The 11,562-nt window shown below is 45.9% G+C and overlaps 1 protein-coding gene and 1 pseudogene across 1 annotated transcript; both read left to right on the top strand.

Moving 5' to 3' along the window:
* Positions 1-1,318: 1,318 nt before the first annotated feature.
* On the top strand, positions 1,319-6,797 carry LOC120856582. The gene is given in 6 exon segments (XM_040231939.1): positions 1,319-1,537; positions 1,626-1,737; positions 1,926-2,425; positions 2,852-5,028; positions 5,030-5,239; positions 5,336-6,797. Coding segments are annotated over 6 exon segments (4,680 nt in total).
* A 184-nt stretch (positions 6,798-6,981) lies between these two features.
* Positions 6,982-11,562, top strand: part of LOC120856581 — a 38,966-nt pseudogene continuing 34,385 nt past the window's right edge.

The following is an 11,562-nucleotide window of genomic DNA, read 5'->3' as shown; positions in this document are numbered from 1 at the left end:
AAAATGATCTAAGATGCTATTTAGGTCTTTCCTGGTAGCTCAACTGATAAAGAATATGCCTGCAATGCTGGAGGCCTGGGTTGAATCTTAGATTGGGAATATTCCCTGGAGAAGGGAAGGGCTACCCACTCCAGTATTCTGGCCTGGAGAAGTCCATGGATTGTATAGTCCATGGGGTTGTAAAGAGTTGGACATGGCTGAATGACTTTCACTTCACTTCAAGATACTATTTAAGAAACTAGGGGAAAAACAAATTTATGTACATTCATTTTTAATGTACAGTTTAGTAAGTTGTGATAAATACATGCTATCTATATGACCATAATCACCACCAAAGCATCTTTGTGCTCTCTGAAGTTAGACTATTCCTACCACCACTATCACTGATACAAGCCCAGGGTGACAACTGATCTGCTGTTAGTTATTATGTTAGGACCAAACAGGAGCCATGACAGGCTTCAGGGGGCCAAGGTAGGCCTAAGTCTCCTTTACAGAGGGGCTGAGCTATTGCCAAGGAGGAGCTGAGATCATCCTCCACCAGCGCCAGGACTCGACCAATCAGTATACTCCCTGTAGCCTGGTCCAAGCTTATCAGGACAAGGACGAAAACCCCCCTGAGAAAGCCCGCGCACGTGAAAATCTAGCCAATTAGTAGATGCTAAGGAACCCTTGCAACCAATCCGCCCCTGTCAACTCCCTGTCTTTGTCTTAACCCTATAAATACTGCTGTGATTCAGGGCTCGGGGCCCTTGTTCCACTCCACTGCGCTGGATGAAACTTGGGTCCTGGCTCGAGCTAGCAATAAATTCCCTTTTTGTGTTTGCATTGCTGTGGATGTCTTGTTTTCTCCGTTCTGGGGATTGGGACCTTGGGCATAACATTTGGGGGCTCGTCCGGGATCCCCTGACTGAGAAGAACAACACTTTCCAGGCATAAGGGAAGCCTCACTAGGAGGAGGTATATCTGGACGCCGGCATCAGGTCAGGGGGCGAAAGAGTCGCCCAGCCAGCATAAGTCCAGGGCCCAGCATTCGAGCTGGAAGGCAGCTGGTTCTGTGAGCCATTCTGTAAAGGAACGGGGGGAAACGTTTCTCCCGATCCTGAGTCTGGTGGGCAGTGGATGCTCTTCGGTAAGGTAACTTTGGGGAACAGGACAACAGCAACCCGGGATAAACCTAGTTCAGTGTTTTTGGCCGATACTTGTTCGTCTACTGTCTGTCGTTTGTCTTTGTGTGCCAGCTCCGTGCCTTTTAGTGTGTTTATTGTGGGTGTTGCCGTCATGGGTCAAAGTTATTCTACAATGACAAAGTTATTCTGTAATGACTGACCATTTTTCTGATTTTAAGTCCAAGGCTCAGAATCTATCCCTGCTAGTAAAGAAGAGCAAGCTGAAAACCCTATGCTCATCTGAGTGGCAGACATTCCAGGTCGGCTGGCCGCTGGAGGGAACTTTCGGCCTGCCAGTCATCCAGGCTGTTAAAGAAAAAATAATGGCTCCTGACCCTCGGGGCCATCCGGACCAAGCTCCTTACATCCTGGTCTGGGAAAATCTAGTAGAAGACCCTCCCGTCTGGCTGCACTGAAATCTCGCCTCCCCCATATATCCCACCACCCTTGCTCCCGCAGGTACCTCAGGTGTCGTCCAGAGAACAAAGGGGGAACTCAGAACCCTCGGCTCCGCAGCAGGAGGGGGGCCAGCCCAGGGAACTCGCGGAAGGACCTGAGGGGGTGGAGACTCGTTTGACTACGGGAGCCCAGAGGCCCCTTTGTCTACCGTTCAAGTGCTTCCTGTCAGGGTGGGGCCGGCCAATCCTGATGGGGAACGGAATTATCAATATTGGCCATTCTCTACCAGCGACTTATATAACTGGAAAGCTCAAAACCCCTCTTTTTCTGAAAAGCCCCAAGGCCTTATTAATCTTTTAGACACTATCCTGTTTACTCACACTCCTACTTGGGATGATTGTCAGCAGCTGTTACAGGTGCTTTTCACCATGGAAGAACAGGAGCGAATCCTCTCGGAAGCGTGGAAACACGTTCCCGGAGCGGATGGGAGACCGACCATGCAGCCCCATCTAGTGGAGGAAGGGTTCCCTTCCATGCGGCCGAATTGGGACTTTGAGCGCCCGGAAGGTAGGGAGCGTCTTCGAGCCTACCGCCAGATTCTCATGGCTGGCCTAAGGGCAGCTGCCAGGAAACCCACGAATTTGTTGAAAGTAAGTCTTGTAAGACAGGAGCCAAACGAGAGCCCGGCAGCCTTTTTAGAAAAGTTAATGGAAGCCTTTAGGCAGTATACGCCCATGTACCCCCAGGCTGATGAGTCACGCGCAGCAGTTCTGTTAGCTTTCGTGAACCAGGCAGCTCCAGATATCAGGAGAAAGTTACAGAAGATAGAAGGGCTGGGGGAACTGTCAATACAGGACCTGGTAAGGGCAGCTGAGAAAGTGTTTAATAACAGAGAGACCCCTGAGGAGAGGGAGGACCAGATTAGACGGGAAGAAAGAGAATATGAGGAGCGGATTAGACGGGAGGAAAGGGAATATAGGGCTGAAGAAAACCGGAGAAATCAGAAAGAGCTGGCTCAGATGCTTTTTGCGGGGACGAGAAAAGCGCCCGAAGCCCCGAGAACTAAAGACACCCAGTCAGGAGGAAAGGAAAAACCAGCTAGACCTGCCCTTAAGAGAGACCAATGCGCTTACTGCAAAGAGCAGGGACACTGGAAAAATGAGTGCCCCAAGAGAGATCTGAAGAAAAAGACTGTAAGAACGGAAGACTCTTCCTCGGGGACCCACGTCTTATATGCAGGGGAAGATAGTGATTAGGGGTGTCAGGGCCCAGCACCTCTCCCCGAGTCCTGGGCAACTATTAATGTGGAGGGGAAACTGGTCAGCTTCATGGTGGATACGAGAGCCCAATACTCAGTTCTCAACCAAAAATTGGGGCGGATGTCCAAAAAGACTAGCTTGGTCCAGGGAGCCACTGGGACAAAGAGATATTACTGGACTACTAAACAAAAAGTGGACTTGGGAGCCCAATGGGTGTCCCACTCATTTCTGGTGATCCCGGAATGTCCGGCCCCTTTATTAGGAAGAGACCTATTGGCTAAAGTCAATGCGCAAATTCACTTTGACTCTGGGGGGATATCAGTCACAGACGGGCTTGGACAACCAATCCATGTTTTATCCCTAGCACTGAGAGATGAATACAGACTATATTCACCAAAGCCCCCTGCAACTGTGGATCCTGCTATGCAACAGTGGCTTCAGAAATACCCTCTGGCCTGGGCAGAGATAGCGGGAATAGGACTGGCTAAACAAAGACCTCCCATTGTTGTTGAATTAAAAGCAAATGCTATCCCTGTGAGGGTGAAACAGTATCCCATGAGCCAGGAGGCCCGGCAAGGAATTATGCCACACATCCAGTGCCTCCTAAAGGCAGAAATTCTCAAAAAGTGCCGGTCCCCATGGAATACTCCCCTGTTGCCTGTGAAAAAGCCTGGGGGAACAGACTTTAGACCAGTCCAAGATCTTCGTGAAGTCAACAAATGGGTGAGTGACATTCATCCCACTGTCCCTAACCCATACACCCTCCTGAGCAGCTTGCCACCAGACTATGTCTGGTATACAATTTTAGACTTGAAAGATGCCTTTTTCAGCTTGCCTTTGGCACCCCAGAGCCAGGAAATCTTCACATTTGTATGGGCTGATGAGGACTGCCAAACTGTGGGGCAGCTGACCTGGACTCCCCTCCCACAGGGGTTCAAAAACTCGCCGACGTTGTTCAATGAGGCTCTAGGCGAAGATCTCTGTGAGTATTGAACCAGCCACCCCGAAGTCGTTCTGTTGCAGCATGTAGATGACCTAATGCTGGGCGCTACGACTGAGGAGGTATGCCTAAAGGCCACAGGCGATCTCCTCCAGACTTTGGGGACATTGGGGTACCAGGCAAGTGCAAAGAAAGCCCAAATTGCTAGACAGGAAGTCATTTATTTGGGATATAAAATAAAGCAGAGACAAAGATGGTTGACTCAGGCTATGAAAGAGACTATTCTACAGATCCCTGAGCCAACAACTCCCTGGCAGGTGAGGGAGTTTTTAGGGATGGTTGGGTACTGCAGGCTATGGATTATGGGCTTTGCTGAAAAGGCCCGACCTCTATATGAAGGAAGCAGAGAAAATAGAGACTGGACTTGGACTGAGCCAATGAGGCGGGCATTTCAGGAACTTCGACAGGCATTACTGGAAGCCCCAGCCCTTGCCCTTCCAGACCCAGCTAAGCCGTTTCAACTGTTTGTGGATGAAAAGCAGGGAGTAGGGAAGGGAGTCCTGACGCAGCAATGGGGACTGTGGAGATGGCCTGTGGCATATCTCTCTAAACGACAGGATCCAGTAGCTGTGGGATGGCCACCCTGTCTCCGTATCATTGCGGCCACTGCTCTCCTTGTCCATGATGCTGACAAGCTGACTTATGGACAGCGTCTCCTGGTCTACACTCCTCATGCCATAGAGGGAATCCTCAAATAGCCACCAGGTAAGTGGATTTCTAATGCTCGCTTAACCCATTACCAGGCCCTGCTGCTGGATGCTCCCCGGATACACTTTCAAACACCTTGTTTTCTGAACCCTGCCACTTTGCTACCCATCCCGGAGGAGGACGGGCCCCTCCATAACTGTGTTGAGGTGTTAGCTGAGGTAACCGCCATACAAAAAGACCTCAGTGACTTGCCATTAGAAAACAGTGAGTTGGTATGGTTCACGGATGGGAGCAGTTTTATAAAGGATGGACAGAGAAAAGCGGGGGCAGCTATAGTAGATGACACTGGAAGGATCATCTGGCCTGAGGCCTTGCCCCCTGGAACATCAGCCCAAAAAGCAGAACTGATAGCTATGACACAAGCACTAGAGAGGGCAAAAGGAAAAAGAATCACTATTTACACTGACAGCCGATATGCATTCGGCACTGTGCACATTCAAGGCCCCATATATAAAGAGCAGGGGCTCTTGACAGTGGAGGGAAAAGAGATTAAACGTGCCTGAGATTCACAGACTCTTGGCAGCGGTCCACTTGCCCCGGGCAGTGTCCATAGTGCATGTCCTGGGACACCAGAAAGGAGAGGGTGCCAGGGCCCGAGGCAACCGTGCTGCCGATGCAGCAGCCTGTGAGGCAGCTGCTGGAGACCATGAGGCCCATATACTGACTGTGGGATTGCCACCGCCGGGGATGGGAACACTTTCTCCAAGCCCCATATACTCCCCCTCTGATTTGAGCTGGGTGCAAGATAATACCACCCGTCCTGCTGGCAAAAACGGATGGTATCGGGACCAGGATGACAACCTGTTGCTTCCTGCCGACCTGGGCAAACATCTCTGTACCCATTTACATCAAACCACCCATTTGGGAGAGAAAAAGACTTTGACACTCCTACAAACAGCGCAGTTGCGGTTTCCCCAACAGAAGAAAACCATCCAGGATATAGTCCGTACCTGCAAGGTCTGTCAGATGATGAGACTGGGAAAAGGACAGCACACAGGTGTAAGATATCGGGGGGAAAGGCCAGGACATCATTGGGAGATAGATTTCACTGAGGTAAGGCCAGGCAAGTATGGGTACCATTACCTGTTAGTTTTGGTTGATACGTTTTCCGGGTGGGTAGAAGCTTACCCCACTAAAAAGAAGACAGCGGTAATGGTGGCTAAGAAACTCCTAGAAGAGATTACACCTAGGTTTGGGTTGCCAGTATCTATTGGCTCTGACAATAGACCTGCATTTGTGAGTAAAATTGTGCAAGGACTGGCCTCAGCCCTGGGGACCAAATGGAAGTTACATTGCGAGTACAGTCCCCAGAGCTCAGGACAGGTAGAAAGAATGAATTGGACACTAAAAGAAACTTTAACAAAACTGGCAATTGAGACTGGCGGGGACTGGGTGACCCTCCTTCCCTTCACGCTTTTTTGGGTGCGCAATACCCCCTATAAACTAGGTCTGACTCCCTTTGAAATTGTATATGGAAGTCCACCTCCCATTTGTCCAGTGTCTGAAGGAAAGAGTAAACCACCTCTTTCGTTACGTGCCTTCCAACAGGAAATGCTAGCTTTGAGTAAGGTGCATAAACATATCTGGTCACTGATGTGGAAAATTTATGAGAGCCAGAATGAAGGGACCATCCTGTCCCATGATATAGGACCGGGGGATTGGGTTTGGGTCAAGAGACATCAGTCAAAGACCTTGGAACCAAGATGGAAGGGCCCTTATGTTGTTCTCCTTACCACCCCTACTGCCCTCAAGGTGGACGGAATTGGACCCTGGGTACATTGCAACCACGTGCAACAGGCCAGTCCAGAAGAACAAGAACAAGAGGGCTCAAAAAGAATGGAAGTCAACACTGCATCCTTCCAATCCCTTAAAGTTGAAGCTCATCCGACAGCAGATCTTGGATGGATCACTCTGACTCTCCTGATGATGGCTGTCCTCCTCGACCCTGGAACTGCCAGCACTGACCCACATCAACCTGTCAAGATCACCTGGAGACTTCAAAATGGGCTGACACGAGAGGTACTCAATACGACCACTGAGACACATCCTCCGAACACCACCTGGTGGCCTGACTTATATTTTGACTTCAAGGACTTATTGGACACCCCTTGGTCAGTGCTTTTCATCCGATCTAGAGGTTTTGGGGCATGTCCTGGTCATAAAAGTGACGAGAAAACTTGTGGGGGTATACAACATTATTTCTGTAGGTCATGGAGCTGTGTGACTTCAAGTGATGGGGTAAGGAGATGGAAAACTAGCAACTGAGATTTAGTCAACTTCTCCTTCACTCAGCCTGTGTCAAGAGATGAATTCTATGAATTCTATGATCAGGAAGATGAGATACCTAAAGATGAGATTGCTCAGGTAAAATTAACATTTAACCAGAATTTGGGTATGCAGGAAAAGTGTTGGGTGTTTGGATTATCTTGGGGCTTCCAGCTATAGGCTGATGAACTGGTTCAATGTAAAATCTGGGGGAATCTTGATTGTAAGTCAGATCATAGAACCTATCCGAACCCAAACTGTAGGCCCCAATCAGATTGAAAATCCGGACCCACAAAGGGTGTTTAAGGCAGATCCAACTCAGAGGGCTACAACTCTGATCCCTACACCCTCCGTTTCTCGACCAGGAGGCCAGCCTAATATAGCGGAGGCCCTCGACCCCTTGTCCTCCACCTCCAACCTAGAAACGTTGGATCTGTTATGGGATCTAGTTAAAGCAGCCTTTAAAGCCCTAAACCATTCTAACCCCAGAGCAACTCAATCTTGTTGGCTCTGCTACACTCTTTACCCTCCCTTTTATGAAGCAATAGGCTTGGATGTTTCTTACAACCTATCTACCAGCTCAGGTCCACCTCAATGTCCCTGGAGAAAACATAGGGTTGGTCTCACTATGAAAGAAGTTTGGGGAAGAGGACTTTGCTTAGGTAAAGTTCCACTTGAAAAGACTCCCTTGTGCGCCCGGACAATCAATCTCACAGAACTGGACCAAATAAAATGGATTGTGCCCGAGGCAGGGGGATGGTGGGTCTGCTCACACACCAGGCTGACTCCGTGTCTATATGCATCAGGTTTTAACCCAAATAGAGAGTTTTGTGTATTAGTGACTGTGATGCCCAAAATCTTCTATCACCCTGAAAAAGTTATGTATGACTATTGGGCCAAGGAGACTATAGATCAGTTAGGGAAAAGCAGAGTTAAGAGAGAGCCTATCACAACCATCACGCTAGCGAAAATGTTCGGTCTCGAGATTGCCGGGGCAGGGACAAGAATAACATCCCTGACTATGCAAAATCAGGGATTCACTTCCCTATGAGCGGCAATAGATAAAGACATTACCCGTATAGAACAGTCAATCAGCCACCTCGAAGAATCCCTAATTTCACTGTCAGAAATGGTTTTGCAAAACAGAGGGGGCCTAGACTTGATCTCCCTACACGAAGGTGGATTATGTGCGACTTTGGGGGAAGAATGTTGCTTTTATGCAGACCACACTGGGGTGGAAAGAAAGTCTATGGCAAAAGTGAGGAAAAGATTAGCACAGCAGAAGAGAGAGCAAGAAGCCCAGCAGGGGTGGTTCGAGTCCTGGTTCCATCAATCTCCTTGGCTAACAACGCTAATTTCTATCTTACTCGGACCGCTCATTATACTCCTACTCATTCTAACTTTTGGCCCATGTATTTTAAATAAATTGATAACCTTTGTAAGAGAACAAATTAGTACCGTTCAGGTAATGGCACTGAGGCAACAATATCAGGCAGTGTCTCAAAATGGAGAGGAAGATTCCTCTCAAGGATAAAAAGACAGCGGGGAATGTTAGGACCAAACAGGAGCCATGACAGGCTTCAGGGGGCCAAGGTAGGCCTAAGTCTCCTTTAAAGAGGGGCTGAGTCATTGCCAAAGAGGAGCTGAGATCATCCTCCCCCAGCGCCAGGACTCGACCAATCAGTATACTCCCTGTAGCCCGGTCCAAGCTTATCAGGACAAAGATGAACCCCCCACCCCCACCCCCCGAGAAAGCCCGCGCGCGTGAAAATCTAGCCAATTAGTAGATGCTGAGGAACTCTTGCAACCAATCCGCCCCTGTCAACTCCCTGTCTTTGTCTTAACCCTATAAATACTGCTGTGATTCAGGGCTCAGGGCCCTTGTTCCACTCCACTGCGCTGGATGAAACTTGGGTCCTGGCTCGAGCTAGCAATAAATTCCCTTTTTGCGTTTGCATTGCTGTGGATGTCTTGTTCTCTCAGTTCTGGGGATTGGGACCTTGGGCATAACAATTATAGATTATTTTTGCTTATTGTAGAATTCCATATAAATGGATTAACTCATTATACAACTCGTGTCTCTGGCTTCTTTTTCTCAGCATGTTTTTTGAGATTTAGCCATTCAATTTTATGCATCAATGATTTTTTTTTCCCTTTTATTGCTGGGTAACATTCCATTATAAGAGTAACACAATTTGATTATCTGTCTACCTTTTGATGAGCACTTATACTGTTTCCATTGACTATTATGGGTAAAATTGCTACGAACACTTGTATAAAAATGAGTTTGGGACTCACCCAAAATTTTACATTTTCTTGGCTTCTTCTTCCCTAACCTGCTCCACCATTCCTTTACTGATAGCCTCAGGGATATTTTATTAATCACTTGCACCAGAATTCTTGGCTCAGAATCTGTGCTGAGAAGAACCCAATCTAAAACATCACCTGAAGCAAGTACTCTCAATATAATGCTTATACTTAAGATTTTCCCGGAAATCCCTCATTGCCTCCAGACTGATAGCCAAAGTCAAGTCTTAGTACAGCTTAGGCAGGAAATTGCAGTCCCTGCTCCAAGAGGAAACATCTTTCTCCTAACATTCACAGAACCATAGGGTATATGTAAGAATAGATCTTGAGGTGTGGGATCTAAGGAGGCAGAATACAAGACTAGGTAGGCAAGAATTTTTTGACTTGAGATTCAACATTCTTGCAAGTATATCTGTAACTAGTTCTAATTCAAGATCTTGGATTTTAAAGGGCCATACTGAGATGGAAGTGAAAGAAAATGATCAGAAAGTAAGAGAAGTAAGAATATTAAAATGGATTTATTAGGTGAGAATAGCATAAGGATAAGGATCAAGAGGATATTCAGTTTATCAAGGCAACATATACTATGCTATTATGTTATTTATTCTACATAAAATGCTATTGGCATCTTTGAGAAATTCAGTGATTATTGACCAGAGTGGGCAGGGGAGATGCTGCTGGAATTGTAGAGGCCAGAAGATAATATTCAACCATCAGAGATAAAGTGGACATAATTTCCAAAATGGGAAGCAACCTTGGAGTGGCAATTAAGATGCCTTGGCTTGCAGGGCTCTGTGGCGATAGCTAATATATCATGGAATTTCTAGGGGTGAAGTAGGTGGACAACACTATCTCTTAAAGTTTGCTCAAATTCATGTCCATTGAGTTTGTGATGCTATCTAACCATCTCATTCTCTGTTCCCTCTTCTCTTTTTGCCTCCAATCTTTCCCAGTGTCAGGGTCTTTTCCAATGAGTTGGCTCTTCAAATTGGTGGCCAAAGTATTGGAGCTTCAGGATCAGTCCCTCCAATGAATATTCGGTGTTGATTTCCTTTAGGTTGGACTGGTTTGATTTCTCCTTGAAGTCCAAGGGACTGTCAAGAGTCTTCACAATACCCACTCAAGACCCCCTTGATAACATATCCATTTGTTGTCTTTCTCTGCTTTATTCTCCAGTGTGAAAGAGCTGTTACATGAGACTCTATTGCTTCCATTTCCTACCAAGTTACTCAAATTTAAACCAAAGCTCTAGCTCTGAATTCTAGGAAATTCTGATTAAGCAAAGAGGATGCAAAATTATTGTTATTTCAAGGTGATGACTATCTATCCAGAAAGTCAAAGAGACATAGCAATAACTACAATGAAACTCTAGGACTAGGATTCAATGCATTGATTCATGACAAAAATGCACAAAAATTAATAACTGTTCTATATGTCAGTAATAATAAAAATTGAGTAAAAAGTGAATATACTCAACCTAAGGAAGACAAATGACTATATTCTGGGCCATAAAAGACATGAATTATTGGGAAGACATGCCATTTTCTAATATGGAAAGCTTAATGTTATAAATATGCCAGTTCTCCACAAATTAGCCTGTAAATTTAATAAAATCTTAATTAAAATTTTAATTCTTTAGACTAACAGCTTAATTTCAAAAGACATTTTAAAAAATAAACTCATGAAAACAGCCTGGGATATTTTTACAAAGAGTAATAAGAGATAAATAACCCTGATAGGCAAGTCTGATATAAAGCTATAGTTTAAAAATTATCCATTACAGCTGTAGACAGTTCAGGAACCCAGTCCAAGTAGAAACATATAATATATGTTAAAAGTGGCATAACATATCAGAGGGGAATTCTTGGATAGGTTTTAATAATAATAGCAGCACAATTGACTAGTCACTTGGGAAAAAATATATCCCCCATCACCATTCGTATAAAAATAACTTCCAGATGTAAAACAGTATCTTAATTTATTTTGTGTTCTTCCATAACTTTATTTTGGCATTTTCTTTTTCTTAACATTAAGGATTGCTATCCAACTTCATTTATTGACATTTACCTCTGGGTAGTGGAGTGGGACTGAGTTTCAGAGTGATAATAAAAAGGAGTTTATCATAAATTAGTTAGTTCATTCAACAAGCAATTACTGAGTGCCTGATGTGTGCTGGACACTGTTCTCAGGGATACAGTGAACAATAACTCTGCCCTCCTGATGCTGCATTCTAGTGGGGAGGAGAGAGACAAAATACATAAGTAATTATATACATGTGCTAAATGGTGAAAAATGCTACAGAGGAAAATAAAGCAGAAAACAGGATAAGAAGGCCAGGTTTCACTGAGAAAGAGACATTTGAGTAAAGACATGTGAGAGGTGGGGGAGAGAGCTAGGTGCATTGGGACTATATGCTCAGGCAGAGGAAACAGTGAGCAAAAAGATCTTAGGTTAGGAG

This window comes from Oryx dammah, unplaced genomic scaffold, assembly GCF_014754425.2.
Source record: "Oryx dammah isolate SB20612 unplaced genomic scaffold, SCBI_Odam_1.1 HiC_scaffold_28, whole genome shotgun sequence".
Classification (NCBI taxonomy): domain Eukaryota; kingdom Metazoa; phylum Chordata; class Mammalia; order Artiodactyla; family Bovidae; genus Oryx; species Oryx dammah.
The sequence above is the reverse complement of the archived record's forward strand: the minus strand, read 5'-3'. Positions and strand labels throughout refer to the sequence as shown.